The sequence below is a fragment of the Spermophilus citellus genome, assembly GCF_964194105.1.
Source record: "Spermophilus citellus genome assembly, chromosome: 2".
Lineage (NCBI taxonomy): Eukaryota > Metazoa > Chordata > Mammalia > Rodentia > Sciuridae > Spermophilus > Spermophilus citellus.
Window position 1 is genome coordinate 255,025,585 of NC_138183.1, and position 17,646 is coordinate 255,043,230.

A 17,646-nucleotide genomic window follows, 5' to 3' on the forward strand; every position below is an offset into this window, starting at 1 on the left:
GCTAGAGATGGTGAGCATTTTTTCATGTACTTGTTGATTGATTGTATATCCTCCTCCGAGAAGTGTCTGTTCAGGTCCTTGGCCCATTTGTTGCTTGGGTTATTTGTTATCTTATTGTCTAATTTTTTGAGTTCTTTGTATACTCTGGATATTAGGGCTCTATCTGAAGTGTGAGGAGTAAAGATTTGTTCCCAGGATGTAGGCTCCCTATTTACCTCTCTTATTGTTTCTCTTGCTGAGAAAAAACTTTTTAGTTTAAGTAAGTCCCATTTGTTGATTCTTGTTATTAACTCTTGTGCTATGGGTGTCCTATTAAGGAATTTGGAGCCCGACCCCACAATATGTAGATCGGAGCCAACTTTTTCTTCTATCAAACGCAGAGTCTCTGATTTGATATCAAGCTCCTTGATCCATTTTGAGTTAACTTTTGTGCATGGCGAGAGAAAGGGATTCAGTTTCATTTTGTTGCATATGGATTTCCAGTTTTCCCAACACCATTTGTTGAAGATGCTATCCTTCCTCCATTGCATGCTTTTAGCCCCTTTATCAAATATAAGATAGTTGTAACTTTGTGGATTAGTCTCTGTGTCCTCTATTCTATACCATTGGTCCACCCGCCTGTTTTGGTACCAGTACCATGCTGGTTTTGTCACTATTGCTCTGTAATATAGTTTGAAATCTGGTATCGCTATACCGCCTGATTCACACTTCCTGTTTAGAATTGCTTTTGCTATTCTGGGTCTTTTATTTTTCCATATGAATTTCATGATTGCTTTATCTATTTCTACAAGAAATGCCGTTGGGATTTTGATTGGCATTGCATTGAACCTATAGAGAACTTTTGGTAATATCGCCATTTTGATGATGTTAGTTCTGCCTATCCATGAACAGGGTATATTTTTCCATCTTCTAAGATCTTCTTCTCTCTTTAGGGTTCTGTAGTTTTCATTGTATAAATCTTTCACCTCTTTTGTTAGGTTGATCCCCAAGTATTTTATTTTTTTTGAGGATATTGTGAATGGAGTGTTTTTCCTCATTTCCGTTTCAGAAGTTTTGTCGCTGATATACAGAAATGCCTTTGATTTATGCGTGTTGATTTTATATCCTGGCTGTGGCTGGTATTGAAGGAACCCCAGGCAAGACGGTGCCTCAGACCTCGGCCTTGGTCAGTGCCTGACTTGAGTGCTCCCCTTTTATGAGCAGGGGCGTTGTTGAGGGGATGGACGTCCATGCACTCCTGATTTAATTCGACTTCTTATTGACATGAGTAACGGATGGACAGTTTGTGCGTTATGGTCGTGCTGGGCAGAAAAGCGTGGTGCCATCCACCGCACCAGGCTTGCGGCTTTACCGGACAGAGGACTCGCAGCGCGCCGCCCGCTCCCCAACACTGCGGCGGCCAGCAGCCCGTCTTGCCCACGGCGGGCCACGCCCTGCTGCCCTGTGCCCGCCCACGCTGGCCTTCCCCGGCGCGACCAGTCAGTGCCCCCAGCGCGGTCTCCCGGCATGCCGCGGGCGGGGCGTCGGAGCGCGCTGTTGCCTAGCGACGCGGGGGTCCGGAAGTCGGGGGCGGGGAGGGGCGGGACTTCCGGGGAGGCGGTTGCATCAGATTCTGGGAAGCGTCTGTCGCTGCGGCCACGGGTCCGGGATTCCCAGCGATGGCAGGTTCCTCCGGGGAGCAGGGTGAGTGGCGCGACCCGCGCGGAGGGGACTGACTGCCTGTGCGCCAGCGTCCAGCGGGGCTCTGAAGGCAGGGGGTCCGTGGCGGGCAGTGTCCAGCGGGGGCTCAGAGCAGGGGGCCTCCGGGGCAGATTGCATCCAGCAGGGATGTGAGAGCGGTCGGGTCCGGGGCGGGCCGCGTCCAGCGGGGCTCCGAGGGCGGTGAGGTCAGGGGCTTGCGGTGGACAGCGTCCGGCCGCGACTCTGAAGGTGGTGGGAGTCTGGGTGGACAACGCGCATCGGGTCTCTGAGAGGAGGGAACCGGGGGGCGGGCAGCATTCCGCGGGGCTGTGGTAGGGTATGGAGTGGGCAGTGTCCAACCTGGGCTCTGAGGGCAATGGGGCCTGGAGTGGACCGAGGGTCTCCAAGGTAGGCAGTGACCAGGCCCTAAGAGCAATGGGGGTCTCCAGGGCAGGCGGTGGGTTCCAGGGGTGAGCAGTAGGTCCTGAGGGAGCAGTGGCCAGTCCCTGGTTCTGAGGGCACTGCGTCCCTGGGATTGGCAGTGGGGGTCTGAGTTTTGAGGAGTGGTCCACAGGTTTTTTTTCAGGTGGGAGCACCAGCCTGGCAGCCACCCACCCCAGCTAGTGAAGCCACTCTGTCCCCAGTCTCAGTTTTCTAGTTGGGTTGGGGGAAGTCTCCTTGCACACCCAACTGGGGAGGTGGCCTAGAGTCAGACAGTCTGTTTCTAGCTGGTGCCTGAACCAGACCTCATCCCCTCCTACTCCATTTAGAATCTGGGGGCAGGCAAAGGCTCAAGGATTGTTTTGGTTTTCTGCCCAGCCCGGTGGGTGGAAGGGCACCTGAGGTTGGTGCTCAGGGAAGTGGGGCAGAGGAAGCCAGAGCTACATGTACACACCATAAAACAGCTTGGGGTTTACCAAGTCTTTCATCTTGGGTTGAGCCAGCAGTCACAATTGGGATCTGCCTCATCAGAGCATTACTGCCCACTTTATTGCCAACCTAGGAGGCTGGGGTGGGGGTGGGGGGATGACTCTTTCAGCTCCCTGGGTCAGTCATGCCAGCATGGCAGTCAGATCTCTGACAAGCAGTAGGTCTTTTCTCACTGTTTCTTCTGTAAGATTTAGATGCTGGAAAGAATAGAGGCTGTGGCCCCAGATCCTCTCAGTCCAGAGCAGACTTTCCAAGGGAAACATTCTTGGCACAGGTTTTATTCTTTCTGCTGGCAAAAAGTAGGTGTGAGTTCTGACATCTCCCCTCCCTGACTCAGTGTAGGACATACCAAAATTTCTGTGGCATCCTGTGGTGTCCCTTATTCCTGAGAGTCCATTCTGTGGTATCCCTTATTCCTTATTCCTCCACTGGTTTTAGACAGGTGGACCTGACCACCCAGGAAACCCATGTTTCGCACCCAATGGCGCACCCAGATGACAGGGCTGCCTGTCCTGTGCCTGGTGGCAGAGCTATGCAGCATTCCACTCAGCTGGCGTGCCTGGATTCCAGCACCACCTCCATACGCCCCAGAGTCAGTAGCCTTTGGAGGTCCACCCAGACTCCTATAGAACAGCAGTGAGGCTAAGTGCTCATCCCTAGAGCCCACCTGGCAGGGCTGGGGTCCCAGCTCTGTGCCTCCTCACAACAGCACAAAGTGATGGTGTCCATCTGGGAGGGAGCCGTGGGTAGTGAGCTCAGACATAAAGGTCTTACGACGGTGCCTGCCATGTAATATATGGAACCCAAGTCTTTAGTTTTTAGTTTTTAAATAAAAGCGTGTGTGTGTTTCATTTGTGAAACTAAGTGGTAGAATGAGAGTATTTTAGTCAGTTTTTTCACTACTGTAACTGAAAGGCCTGACCAACACAATTATAGAGGAGGAATAGTTTATTGAGGGCTCATGGTTTCAGAGGTCTCAGTCCACAGAGAGCTGACTCCACTCCTTAGGGCTCCAGGTGAGGCAGAACCTTGGGGCAGGAGAGTGTGGCAGAGGGAAGCAGCTCACATGATGATCAGGAAGCAGAGAGAGACTCCAGATATAAAACATATACCCAAAAGGTGCGTTCCCAATGACCCTCCACCTCTAGCCACACCCTGCTAGTACGCAGGCTGTTAATGATGAGTTAATCCCATCAGGGGATTAATTAACCATCATCATTTCTCCCCTACACCTTCTTGCGTTGTCTCACACACGAGCTTTTTGGGGGCACTTCACATTCAAACCATAACAGAGGTGTTGGGGTTTGTTTCTTATTTGTTTATTTTTTAGTTGTTCCAGAACTTTAGGCTTGCAGACCTTGTGGGATTTGGCTTATTTCTGGAGATGGCTCTGTCAGTTGGGATGAACCCCAGATGTCTGACAGCAGGTGGGCTTCCTCAGCCTAAAGCTATAGGGCCATAGAGTGGCTGGTGCACTGCCCACCCCACTCCACACACAGACCCTTCCGTGGGCTGAGCCTCAGAAAGAGGAAATAAAATGAAGTCATGAAGACCTCATGTCACAAACAGAGACATTCTCAATGTTGTGTGTTTCCCATTTTGGATTGATTTTTATTCCCCAGATTGGTTCTTTGAAAGTGACCATCTTCCCAGACTCTTCAGGGAGCTCCTCTTGGGACTGTCTTCCCTAAGTTGACTGAGCACATGTGCTTCTCCCTCTTGATTGGTGGGTCCAGCCTCTCCTGCAGCCCCCATGCAGGCCAGCTCTTTGCAGGGCCTACAACAGTGGCCCATCCAGGACCTCTGAGGTGGATACAGCTCATTTCAGGGCCTTTTCCTGCCGACTCAGGTCACCGCTTTGGTTACAAAATCTAACTAAAAGGGTCTTCGCAGTCACCCCAGCCAGTACTTCCCAGCATGCGTCAGTACTGGCGCTGTCCTGAACACCTGTCTGTCCTCCCTTGTGACGTCAGAGCAGCTCTTTGCAGTAGGTACTGCTGTATTTTCCTGTGCAGATGGGAACCCTGAGGTCCAGAGAGGTCCCAGTGTTTTAGCTAGCCAGAGGCAGAGCCAGGCTTTCCTGGGCAGGCTGAGGGCAGCGGGATGTGCTGGGCTGCCTTGGTGCCTGCTGTTTGAAGTAACCAGAGGCTCCAGGTCTGAGTGTAAGGTGGGCAAAACAGAGCTCTCGTGCTTCTCCGCTTCCCAAAGCAGAGTGAAATGTACCTATTTATAGGCCATAAATATTTGCTAATCAATGACCTTGGGATTCCATGATCCCAAGTATATAGGATTTTAGGAGGAAGGGCACTCATGGTGAATACCTCGCCTCTCCAGCACCTGTGTGGTACCTCCCTGTGGTCATCCCTGCTTGTCTCGGTGTGTGAAGAAGGTGGGAGAGATGATGTCTGGGAGTCACCCTGTTACGAGTGACCACTCAGGTGCGAGGTGGGAGCCCTTGGTGTGGGATATGGCTCTGGATTTGGAGTGGGCTGCATTGTCTCCGAGGCGGTGGGAGCAGGGGACATGTACCTCTCCTCCCTAGGATTCACAGAGGTTAGTGTTTTCCAGTCCCCTGTTTGAGAGCTGCTGGTGGGGTGGGGAAGCCCCATGGGAAACATGTGGGGGCTGAAGAGAGCAGCTGAAGGAGGCGCCTGGAGGTTGAGGGGAGCATCTACAGAAAGGGAGCCATCTGCGGTGGGTGTGGGAGGTACACCTACAGGGTGAAGAGTTCAGCTCGAGCGGGGTTGGCAGGTGGAGGGCTAGCGCTCGGGAAGGTGCAGACCCTGGCGGCCCAGGCTGACCTCCAGGAGGTGTGCTAAGCACAGACCTGTGGACAGGTTCTGCCTTCAGTGGGCACCCATCTGCCTCTCCAGGTTCCTGCCGCCCTGGGGCAAGCATAGGGTGCGGTGGGAGCTTGTTTAAGGGCTGCTTGCTGGGCCCACCCCAGAGGTTCCGACTGGCAGGTCTCAGGTGGCCCAAGGATGTGGCTTCCTGCTAAGTAGTCCCAGCTCCTGCTGATGCTGCGGAGGATGGGCCTTGGTTTGAACGGCAGGGAGGGCCTCCAGGGACGGGGGCAGGAGAGAAGTCAGAGAGAGCAAGCCTAAGGGTGGATGGGAAGAGCCAGAGGGAGGTGGCCCTTTGCCTGTGAGGAATGTGGGTCCTGTGAGGTGACTTTGGCTCAGTCCCTGTGCCAGTGTTTCAATTCGTGTGGCTCAGTAAGTGCTCTCTAAGGACTCCAGTAGTGTAGACTGTGATAGTCACCGTCCACCTTTGGGACATCCCCACCCTCAAATCCTCTGTCCTTTGATGAGTTTGTTGCTGGTGGTGGACAGCCCTCCCCTGGAGACAGAGCAGGAGTTTGGACAGAGGTGTGTGGGTGCCAGGTGGGGGAGTTCTGCCTGCTGCCTGGGTTCCCGTCTCACCTGGCATCAGACTGAGGGTCTGACTCAGGCCCACCCCCTGTGAAAGCCGACCTAAATGCAGCTCCCATAATTAGCCAAACAGCCTGGTGGAAGCGTCCCTGGCTGCCTTGCCAGCCTGAGGGGACTCTCTGTAGGGCCTGGCCTAATTCCCTTGTTGTTGGGCTGCTCCACAGGGTGCATTTAGGAAGGAAGTGTGATCCCGGAAGTGCCTCTAGGAGCTCTCTGAGGGTATGAGCCCATCGGTCATGAGCATCGTCACGCAGGAGCGATTATGATGATGATGGCAAGCTGGGTGCTGGCCGTGTGCCAGGCAGTTTCACAACATTTTATATGTGTAATTTCACTTACTGCTCCATAGCTTTACGAGGTGGCTGCTGGTAGGGTGGTTTACACCAGAGGAAGGCAGGTGCCTGCCCCGAGGCCACCGTCTCCAGGGCCTCCCAGAGCCTCCCGCAGCACCTCGGTCCAGGAGCTCCTCCTTAGCGCTCTAAGGCTGTCCCAGTTCCCGGGACACTGTGCAGGTTTTCCCATAAAAGTGCCGTGTGCTCATGGATCAGTGCAGACAATCTGAGCCGCGAAGAGGGAGAGGGCAACTGAGTCTCTCATCACTCTGCTTGTCAGAGAGTGCTGCTGTCCCTGTTTGGGGGAGTCCTTGTAGTCGCCGCTGTCCCCAGGAACACGGAGTGTGAGGAGGACCTGCGTGTGCCTGCCGTGGGGGGGTGGGCAGGACCCAAAGCCACCTGTGTGCTGTTGCCCCGGGGTGCCCCAGGGATCCTCTGGCTCAGCTCCTGTCACCATGGCTGAGCCCATCTTAGTGTCTCACACTAGCCTTGAGAGGAGGGTCAGCTCCAGGGGAGTAGTTTCCAGTGGACGGCTGGAGCCCTGGGGACGGAGCTCAGGCAGGCTCCCTGCCGTGTCACTAGTGAACTGCATCTCTGTCACAAGCAGGACCACTGCTGGTGCCCATACTCCTTGTCCCTTGGGTTGGCAATTAAGCACCTGAGGATGCGGAGGCAAGCATAGAAAGCAAGCTTTATTTAAGAGAGGGACAGAGGTGGCAGACGTCTGTGCTGCGGGGCTGTGTGTGTGTGTGTGTGTGTGTGTGTGTGCGCGCGCGCACATATTGCTCTTTTATGGACCTCAGAACCCCCACCTTCTCTCTCTTCTCCCTGTACTGCCTACGGGCAGGAAGGAGCAGGAACAGGGCTGGAGTGAGGTCCTGGAGGTCAGCTGTTAGCCACCCCTCGTCTTCCCTGAGTGACCAGCCCTCACCTCTCAACCCCCAGCATTCAGGACCCACACTGACTGCCAGGCCTTCACCACCGCCTCAGTTTGTTGAGGAAGGTGACATCTCCTGTCCCCTCAGGCAGGTGGGGCTGCAGATAGACATCTTTTTGGCTAAGGAAGCATGCGGGGGTCAGTACAGTGGGCTCATTTTATAGAATTATTTTCTTAATCTCGCGTTCCCACCATCCTCATTATTTGTCCCCTGATAGTGCCACTTAACAGGCCGCTGGGCTGTCGGGGAAAGATCCGGGTGAACTAGAAGTTTCTGGAAGGAAGTTGCTCCGTGCCAGGATTTTTTTTTTTTTAATATCTATCTTTTAGCTGTAGTTGGACACAATACCTCTCTTTTACTTATTTATGTTTTTATGTGGTGCTGAGGATCAGACCAAGGCCTCGCTCGCGCTGGGCGAGCTGAGCCCAGCCCCAGCCCCAGGCCAGGCCTGGGTTTTGCAGTCTCTTCTTCATCTAGGGTGAGGCTTTCCTGGCCCTGGCCTGGCCGTCCTCAGGACTGCCCCAGCAGGGACCCATGTAGCTGGGGAAAGGGATGCCTGCCTGTCAGGCCCCAACCCGGAAGGCAGTTCCTTCACCGTAGGCAGAATTCCAGTGTTATTGCCCAGGGCCTGGAGCAAGGGGGCTGCTCCCCAAAGCCCATGTCTGGATCCTAAGAGGTACCCTGCTGGAGGAGGGAGAGCAGGTGGGCCAGGCCTGGGGCAGGGGCATTGGAGCAGGGAGTCCTCAGCCAGAGAGGAGAGGCTGACCCCAGCCAGGCTCCAAGGAAAGCGAGGAGCCCGGAGGCATCTAGGGGTGTGTGTCCCCCTAAGTGCAGCAGGTAGGGTCCACATGACCAGAGGGAGGCCATTGTGAGGCTTAGAGCAGGTGGTGATGTGGCCCCTGCTTCTCAGCAGGGAAGGGCTGGGCTGTGCTGTGGGGCTGGTGTCTGCCACGGAGGAGTTGAGGTGAGAGGTGGAGCCGAGGTGAGTGCCTGGGGTCTCAGCACAGTTGAAGGTGGGCTGCACGTGGCTGTCCGAAGGCAGTCTGCCCAGGGCTGCAGCTCTGTGGTTGAAGAGAGCACCTAAACTTAGGCGTCTGCTGCAGGGAGCAGGGGCCGTGGGTGTGGCTCTGCGCACTGGAGGGAAGCAGGGAGGGTCGGGTTCAAGGGGGCTTTCCACCTGGCGCCCACACCGTCCCTGCAGAGGAGGAGCTGGGGCTCTGGGACCCCTGCTGCAGCCTTGGGGGCTGGGCCCTGGCTGTGGAAGGACCTGGAAGGAGGATGCAGCCCAGGTGTCGGGTGGTTTCTGCCACCACAGCTCTGCGCTTCATTTCAGCCCATCCTCACTGGTACCTTCGTGTTCTAGAAAGTTCCATTTGTAGGAATTGGGGGAAGGGCTTCCACGGCAGAACACGTGGAGAGAGGCCTGTGCCCCTGCAGTCTCCTCGCACACGTGCTGTTTTTCAGGAGCATGGGTTGATTCTGGGTTGCACAGCAAGCACGAGGTGGAGGAGCAGGGAGGGACAAGTTCAAGGGGTGCAGTGTTGCTTGTGGGTTATCTCCCCTCCCCACAGCTGCTCTGCTGTGCATCCTGCACTGACCCAGGTGACCTCACGGGCTAGGCAGCTGGGCAGCATGGGGAGAGGTGATTGGGTATGTGCTCAGCACCTGAGCTCTTGGCCAGGTACAAGGTGTCTGTTTGAAGAGAATGAGCCTCGTCTTCTTCCCTCTGTACCCTTTGGCAAATGAGATAACCAGGAGGAGCTGGGCTTGGTGTGACTCACCTCAGGGACTGGCACAGGCTCAGTCCCCTGGCCTAGGGGCCTGGCTGGCGCCACTTTCCTTCTCTGCCTCTGCTTAGGGAGCCTGGGTTTGGGGCAGCTCCTCATTCCCAGGCCCTGATGTCAAAGGTTGATGTACCCAGGCATTTGCTGCCGTTCCTCGGTGACTAGGAGACAGTTGAGAGCTCGTTTTTATTTAGCAGAGACTTGCAGCATGGAGGACAGGGTGGAGGGAAGGCGGCTGCCGGGTTTCTGTTCTCGCGACTAAAAGGCCCAGGGGTCACTCTAGTTAAACTGGGCTAACTGGGCTGCACGAAATAACCACTCAAGAGACACAAATACCTTTTTTTGGGGGGTCGCTGTGACGGCTCCTCTGACCTTAAGGGTCTGCAGAAAGAGAGAGAGCGAGAGCAGGCGCTGACCCCTTTTATTGAGGAGAAGCTGTTCAAATGAGGCCAGGGGTCAGGTTTCAGGGGGCTGAGTCTGTCTTCATGATGTCCACTGTCAGCAGGTTGACTGACACCTGGGTAGGCCACACCCAAGGGCACAGTGAGAGAAGGGGACACACACAAGGCACTTCCATGGAAGATTCTATCCTAAACAGGGCAAGGGGTTAGATTACAAAGGCACAGGTGAGCGTAGCTCCACCCCTGGGGCTGTAGAAAGACACACGCATGCCCGAGACACCGAACCCAAGAAGGGTAGGAAAAGCTCTGCCACATTTTTTGACTGAGTGCCTCAGCACCCAGCTGGGGAGTGTGACTCAGTCACGTGTAAGGTTGGTCTCCCACAGGCGGCTTAAGTGATGCAAGTGAAAAATGACAGGGGGCTGGCCAGTGTGCAGGCCAAAGTTGCTGGGTGTGCTGGCCACGGTGCCCTCATGGTGGTTCCTGCAGGCAGAGTGCTTGGTCCTTGGGGATACTCCTGAGTGGCAGCAGGTGCAGTCTTTTAAGTCAGTGTTCTAGGGAAGGGCCAGCATGGCTGGGCCACCATGCTAGAAGTGTACCTTCTGGCAGCCCAAGCATTCTCAGGTAGGCTGGGGTCATCCTGGGGATGTGGGTGCTGGAAGCCATGATGTCTCTGGTCATCTTGGTACAGGGGTGTGGGTGATGGCAGCATGTGCCGGGAGCTCGGGGTTCTCTCCCATGCCTTGTCCCCCACACACATACCCACTGTCTGCAGGGAGAGGCCCTGCTGTGAGAAAGGGCTCTGGGCTTTTTTTTTTTTTTCTCCTTTCCTTTTCTGTTGTAAGTTTTAAAATTTGAGGTGAGATGGGCACAGTGGCATACCAGGTAACCCCACCAACTCCGGACTTGAGGCAGGAGGATTGCAAGTTTGAGTCTAATCGCAGCAACTTAGTGAAACCCCGTCTGAAATATAAAACATTAGAAAGGGCTGGGGATATAGCCTGGTGGTGGAGCACCCCTGGGTTCAATCCCAGCACCAAAAATAAAATAAACTTAAAAATAAATAAATAGAGGTGAAAGCCCGTAGCAGTGAACCGCAGCAGTGAACCGTCTTGCAGGGCACAGCCCAAGGCGGTCAGCGCACCACGCTGCCGTCCCCTCAGCAGGGAAGCAGCTCCCTTCCCCACAGCCTTGCCCCGCATGCTGCCCCTGCACCTCTGCCGCTTGTGGATGGCTGACATCCAGGAAAGGGTTTGGACACGTGGGTCTCTTTTGACTCCTGCCCAGCAGCTCGGAGCAGTCTTCTCCTGCTTGATGCCCTGTGTCCTCTGCCTCATGTTGTGTACCCACCGCCCACCTGTCTGACGTCACATGTTCTCTCTGCTTCATGTCATGTGCCTTCTGCCAGCCTGCTAGATGTCCTGTGTCCACTACCTCATATTGCCTGCCCTCTACCTGCCTGCTTGGCGTCAGATGTCCTCTGCCTGATGTCCTTTGCCCTCTGTCTTTGCAGCTGCCGACTACAGGTCCATTCTGAGCATTAGTGACGAGGCAGCCAGGGTGCGGGCCCTGGACGAGCACCTCAGCACGCGTAGCTATGTCCAGGGGTACACACTCTCTCAGGCAGATGTGGACGTGTTCAGGCAGCTCTCGGCCCTGCCCGCCGACTCGAGGCTCCTCCACGTGGCTCGGTGGTTCAGGCACATAGAAGCGCTCCTGGGTTGCCCTTGTGACAAGGGTGAGGCCTGCGGGCCCCAAGCAAGTGAGTACCAGCTGCTGCCCCTGCCGCTAGGGTCTGTGCTCCGAGGTCAGGTGTTCTCCACCCCCCATGGCGTGTGGTGGCATGTGGTGGCATGTGGTGCCATGGGACAGTGGACTGTGGGACCCTCGCCCCAGGGTCCTGAGCTGGAGGTCTGGCAGGGCAGGTGCCGTGCTCAGTGGGTAGTATAGGAGCCACCCTGTGGAGGTGGTTCCTCAGATCAGGACATTCCTGTTGCTGGCACAGCAGGGCTGCAGTGACCAGCGGCCCCCTGGGGGTGTCCAGCATGCTGGGCTGTGGGCCCCAGTCCTGGGGAGCTGAGTCGGCCTCTGGCTTCACATGTTTTTCTTTATTTCCCTAAGATCGCAGTGCGTTCCTCCCCAGGTGTGGTGCCATTAAACACTAAAGCTAGATGAAGTGGCACTGAAGTGTTCAGGCCTCAGAGAGCATTTTGAGAGGAACTCAGCTGCGTGGCTTGAGCTGCGTCCTTTCAGTGCCGCTTGCACCCCCGGGTGCCACTGCAGTTATCTTGGGAGAAACGCTGCTGAGAGTCTCGGGGCTCCAGTTCCTGGGTGGCTTGGGGCTCTCTGGGAAGCCGAGGTGCCCCCTTCCATAGCTGCCTTGAGGCCCTGAGCGCCTGGCTGCCCGGGGCTTTGCGTGCACCCTCCTTCCTGTAGGGCAGGCTGAGTGCTACCTTCTGTGGCCCCACTGGCAGCTTGGGGGGTTTCCAGACTTGGGATGGGGGATTGGGAACATGCCTCTGGGCCTCTCCCAGTTTCACATGGGGCCGAGGAGTGCCAAGTCACCAAAGTCAGGGTTTTGCTTTGGTTTTCTGCATAATCCTGCTGCTAACACCCTCTTGTCACAGGGAGGGAGGAATTACTGTGTGGGTCGCTACAGCCGGTGCCCAGCATGGTGCATCAGGTTCCCTCTCCACAGAACTCGGGCGGGTTACCCTGCTATGCCCCAGCTTCTAAAGCATAGCTTGGAGGGGGTGAGACAGGAGGATCTGCCCCCCCACCCCACCCCCGGGAGGGCAGGCCTTGCCAGCACACCCCGGCCAGCTGGAGGAGGGGAGGGCTGTGCTCCTCCAGGCCCTGTGACCCACTGAGGGCAGGCGGCTCACTGCAGACCTGCACCCTGCCCAGTGAGGCTGCTCCAGGAGGGACTTGGGTGAGTGGAGGGTGGACCGTGGACAGCGCTCACAGGATTGTCCTGCCTCTGTGTCCACGGAGACTGCCTGTGAGGCTCCCTGGAGCCCAGGAAGGATGTGCGTTAGGTCGGCCCACCCTTGTGCAGAGCATGCCATGAGCCAGGGCTGGAGGCAGAGGTGGCGCTGGAACTGAGGGCTGCCACTTGCTGTCCAGTGGTTTGGGGCAGGCCTCAGACTCCTGGGAGACCAGCTGTGAGAACCAGAGCAGCTGCCCATCCCAGATTCTTCTGATGTTCTGCCCTGGATGGTGTTCTCCCTCCTTCCGACCCTGCTCTCTGTCACCCACCTTCCCTCCCAGCACACTCATAAGCCAGTCCCCCCACGGGCCACTCCGTGCTTTAAACGTGCCCACATCTGGCTTTCCGGGCACCTTGTTCAGCTTCTGCCCAGGGCTGGGGGCCTCAGCAGCAGGAGGGTCCTCTCAGACTCCGAAAGCCTCGATTACAGCCTGGCCTGCCTACTTCCCACCTCCTCAGCCTCCTCTCTGTGGCTCCAGCACAGAGGCCTGTCCAGTCCCAGGGTGTAGAATTTGCTGGATGAGCCCTTCCTCGGAGCTGGGCTCTCCTCATCAGCCCCACCTCTCCCAGCCCCCGGGAGGTCACACCTAGGCGGCACTGAAGAAGGGCACAGGTCTAGTGGCAGCGAGGCCTCCTTAGGAAGATGCAGGTTCAGCTTTGGGCTCTCCCCCAGGAGGTGACTAACCCTCTACCTCAGGAAGGTTTCTCTCGGTGGCTCCTGGCCGGGCCTTCTGCCAGTGCCAGCTTCTGCCCGGGGCATAGTGCTTCCTGGAGGCTTCCTGCCCTTCAGTCTCCCCGGGTCCCATTTCCCAGGCGGTTTCTGCCAGGCTGGGGCAGTGCTCCCAGACAGTGCCTGGCCAGGTGGGACTGGTGCTGTCTGGGGTGAGTGGAGCATGTTCACTGTCACAGAGAGAACCCAGGCAGAGGCTGACAGCTTCCTCGGGAGGTGGTGAGGACGCCGATGAGGACCACCAGGTGTGGGGCAGTGGTCAGAAGTCCAAGACTCTCGCTAAATGGGAGCCTGCTGACCTGGGCGAAGGGAGAGTTGTGAAAAACAGGCTGCAGTGTCACGCCTCCCAGTCTTCCCCTTCTGCAATCTGAATTTGTTTCTGCCAAACGTCCTTGAAACCTCTTGCCAGCTGCGGGCAGTGAGATTTTCCTTCCAGGGCATTTGATGCGTTGACCTCAGGGAGCCTCGATGCTTGATTAGGGGTCGGGGACGTCCCGTGATAGGAATCTGTGGCCACCTGTGACAGTGTCGCGAGTCAGCTGGCAAGGACCTCCTGCTTAGTGCCGTCCTCTGTGGCCTCCCACCACCTCTCCACGGTGTGCCGCCTCCCCACTCTCAGCCTGCTGGTTACCAGTCCTCCGTCTCAGCTGAGTGGCCCTGGCAAGGGCGGGGACCTGGAAATGCCAACATTTGACACTTGCGCGGGGCCTGTGCAGGCTCTTGCCTGTGAGCAGAGGCACCCCCTTCCCATGACAAACTCACCTAGGAGGCCGAGGGGCAGGGAATGAATCACCCAGTGCAGCCTAGAAGGGAAGACTGTGACCTCCATCCTGAGGGTCTTCTCTGCAGCTCAGCACAGGCCAGCGGGAGCAAGGTCCTGCCTGGGCGCAGGTGTGCACAGGAGAGCTCCTCAGAGCCCGGCTCTGGGAGGGCTGAGGGGGAAGCTGGGACTCCCCGAGGAGGGGGCAGACACTGCAGAGCAGGTGCCAAGCCAGCCCTGGTGGTTAGAAGGTGGTCAGCTACCCAGGGCACCTCCTCAGGTCCTCATACCCACACAGCGAGGAGGCATCTGCCTCAGGGGGAAGGGCCCCGGACCCAGGGCACGCACCAGGGTAGGCTGTGCCACATGGTGGCAGGAGCAGGCAGGAGAACAGTGACTGCCTAGCAGAACGGGACTGTGGGGACCAGCGGGGCCATCGAGGGCCAGCCTGGGGGTGGGGTGGGGCACAGGCTGTGTCCGAGGTTGGAGCATGCTGGCAGCTAACCACTCAGTGCTCAAGCACAGAGCTGCAGAGGAGCTGGAGGCCCTTCTCCCCTGACCTGCCATGGCCTCAGGAGAGGCTTGAGGATAGGTAGCATCCATCAACTTTCCTTTTGCCCAGATGAGGGATCCTGGGAGATGGGGACAGTCTAGGTGGCAACAGTGTAGCCCATGGACAATCAGGCAGCTGACCCACGGGCTGTGGACAACAGCTTATGGGGTGAACAGCAGGACATGCGGCATTCTAGGCTCACACTGGGGCTTGGTTGTCATTGAGACTCATGCAGGATGGGAACAAAGCCAAGAAGGTTTGTATTGCTTAGTGTTGTTTCATTGAAAATCACAGTTTGTGGTCCAAATTAGATCTCCAGGTGTAGGGTGACCTGTATTCTTGGGTGCTGCTGTATGGTCTGTCTGCTCTTCTGCCACCCAGGTAAAGGCCGGCGAGTGCAGCCTAAGTGGTCTCCTCCAGCTGGGACTGAGCCCTGTAAGCTCCGTCTGTACAACAGCCTCACCCGGAACAAGGTAAAGAGGGGTCAGGTGATGTGTGTGTGTGTGTGTGTGTGTGTGTGTGTGCGCGCGCGCGCACAGCTGGGATCCCTGTGTCGCAGTAAAGGGAAACTTTCCTGTTCACCATGCTGGGCTCCAGAGTTCAGCCTCTTTGGTTACTACCTGTGCTGTGGCCGGTGTAACCTGGGGGCAGAGCTGTGACTGTGGAAGCCTGCCCACTGGCTCCTGGGCGTGGGCTACCCTGAGTAGGCACAAGTGCTCAAGGTCATTCACAGCCAGGCCAGAGCTGGTATGCCTTCAGAGCCCAGGGTTGCAGCGGGTGTTGCTCGAGCAGAGCAGGAAGGGGGCGAATTGCCTGCCAGGTGCTGGGAGCCTGAGGCTTGGAGGAGAAGGTAGGGCTGCCGCTGACCCAGCAGTGCTGCCCAGGCTGTGGCTGGGGTGTTCAGAAAAGGTTGGGATTTTGATCAGCAAGCATGCTTAGCAGGCAGGGGCAGGGGCAGGGGCAGTGCAGCCCACAGTCTTGTTATGGAACTCATTGCCTGATGTCCCCCAAAAGCTTTTGGGGTGTTGGGATGGTCTGGCCTGTATGCCAGGCTCTCAGGGAGGGACAGACCCTGGCCAGACAAGACCCTAGGCTTGCTCTAGGGCCCAGGCTGCTGCTCTCGGCCTCAGTGACTTTTCTGAAGAAGAAAGCAGAAGCCAGAACCCTGAGGCTGTGCCTGGAGCAGGTGGGGGGCTACGAGCACCTGCTCAGGCCCAGACTGCTCGCTGCCTTTGTTGCACAAGTAGCATTCCCACAAAGGATGTACACTCCAGAGGGGGACAGGACCCCAGGGGAAAGGGGCTCTAGCCATCTCCATCAGTGGACAGTGAGCGGGGCTGTGTGGATACTACGGCTCCCACCAGACTACTGTAGCCTTTTTAATCCAATAAAATAGTGCTGGTGAAATACACTTGTGCAGAACAAAGGCAGCGAGCAGTCTGGGCCTGAGAGCAGGGGGATGCGTGTTGAACTTTGGGTGCTCCTGCGCAGCTTCTGGGATCTCTTGTGACGGCTCTCCTTCACTTCTAACAAGGATGTGTTCATACCTCAAGATGGGAAAAAAGTGACCTGGTACTGCTGTGGGCCCACTGTCTATGACGCATCGCACATGGGGCATGCCAGGTAAGGTCCAGTGCCGCTGGTGATCCACCTCGCTGCAGGAAGGTTAGGGCTGACCCAGAGGCCAGTGTCCCCAGCCTGGTTGCTGTCCTGGACTCCACTCCAACACCCCATCGTGCTTTCCTTATCCCTCCAGCTCTGCAGGTCCCCTGTGCAGAGTTTCCATGGCTCTCGGACCTGAGGCCAAGTTGCCTGTGACCCTGACCTGTCTGTCCACAGGTGTGGCTTGAGGAGAGTTCCTGGCTGTTAGGGTAGAGGCCACAGAACCCTTTTACTTACACAGGTCAAATTTCCCTTTCTGGTGCTTGGAGCCAGAAGCATGTTTTATTTCGGATTTTGGAGTATTTGCATGTATGTCGTGAGCTATCTTGGGGATAGGACCCAAGTCGAAGCAAGACATTTGTTTGTTTCGTGCATACCTTGTACATATAACTTGAAGGTAATACTTTTTACAGTTTTGTGCGTGAAACAAAGTTTAATGGTGTGGGCTTTTCCTTCATGATATCATTAGGTTGCACATCACGAGGACTTTGGGTTTGGGGGCATTTTGGATTATCAGTTCAGGGCCATTTAGCCTGTGCATGTTCCTGTAGTGCCCGGCTGACATGCAGCATGTGCTGATGGGAAGCTTGTGTGCTCACTGTTCAGGTCCTACATCTCTTTTGACATCCTGAGAAGAGTGTTAAAGGGCTACTTTCAGTATGACGTCTTCTACTGCATGAACATCACAGACATTGATGACAAGGTAGGGCAGTGTTCCAGATGGGCCCTACTCACAGGACTTGGATCCGGAAGTAGCATGGTGTGGGTTTCAGCCAGCTTAGGCTTGACTTGATGAACCTTACTTGAGTCCCCTCAATGATTTGATACTAGCTTATGCAGACGTGTGGACATTTACATAGGTATAGATGCCGCTAGAACCCAGCACGTTCAGGGGCCAGGTTGAATGAGTTTGTGTCCCTGGTGCTCTGCAGAAGGGAGCCTACTTTGTATCTGGCTCTGGAGGAAGTGGGACCCCAGCACCTATTTCTTAGGCATCAGGAAGTTCACCTCTTCCTCTCAGCAAGTAGCAGATTCAGGGTGGTGTTGGGGTCCCAGGGTGCTTACCCACCACTTACACCTGCACGGATGGGAGTGGGCTCTGAACACACCCTGTCTCCCCCTGCAGATCATCAGGAGGGCCCGGCAGAACTACTTGTTTGCACAGTATCGGGAGCGGAAACCACCAGCCACCCAGCTCCTGGAGGATGTTCGTGCTGCTCTGAAGGTGAGCCCTCTTCTCTAGATGTTGCCCTGCCTCCTGCTTATGGCACTAGGGCCCTCTGTAGGTCATTGTCCCCAAAGTGCAGTCTGTTTCCACAGAGCAGTGCATAAGCCATTTTGTCAGGGGTACTGGAGTCTCGGCACGTGTGGCTTCTGGCCTGCAGGAAAGTGAGCAGGACAGATGCATGGGGACGGAGTGCAGGGTAGGTGGCCTTCCTTCTGCTTCCAGGAGGAC

General features: G+C 56.3%; 1 protein-coding gene across 3 annotated transcripts in view; it reads left to right on the forward strand.

The window, feature by feature from the left end:
• Nucleotides 1-1,574: 1,574 nt before the first annotated feature.
• CARS1 (cysteinyl-tRNA synthetase 1) overlaps nt 1,575-17,646 on the forward strand; it is a 53,722-nt gene continuing 37,650 nt past the window's right edge. For 2 of the 3 annotated variants that reach the window (XR_014020394.1, XM_081279048.1), the window contains exons 1-6: nt 1,575-1,683; nt 11,010-11,258; nt 14,910-15,001; nt 16,063-16,151; nt 16,797-16,893; nt 17,317-17,415. Coding sequence is in view for 2 of the 3 variants with exons in the window: in XM_081279048.1 (XP_081135174.1) it covers nt 1,659-1,683; nt 11,010-11,258; nt 14,910-15,001; nt 16,063-16,151; nt 16,797-16,893; nt 17,317-17,415 (651 nt within the window). In the remaining variant the exon portion in view is untranslated. The remainder of the gene's footprint in view (nt 1,684-11,009; nt 11,259-14,909; nt 15,002-16,062; nt 16,152-16,796; nt 16,894-17,316; nt 17,416-17,646) is intronic. The other variant, XM_081279049.1, reaches the window with a different exon arrangement.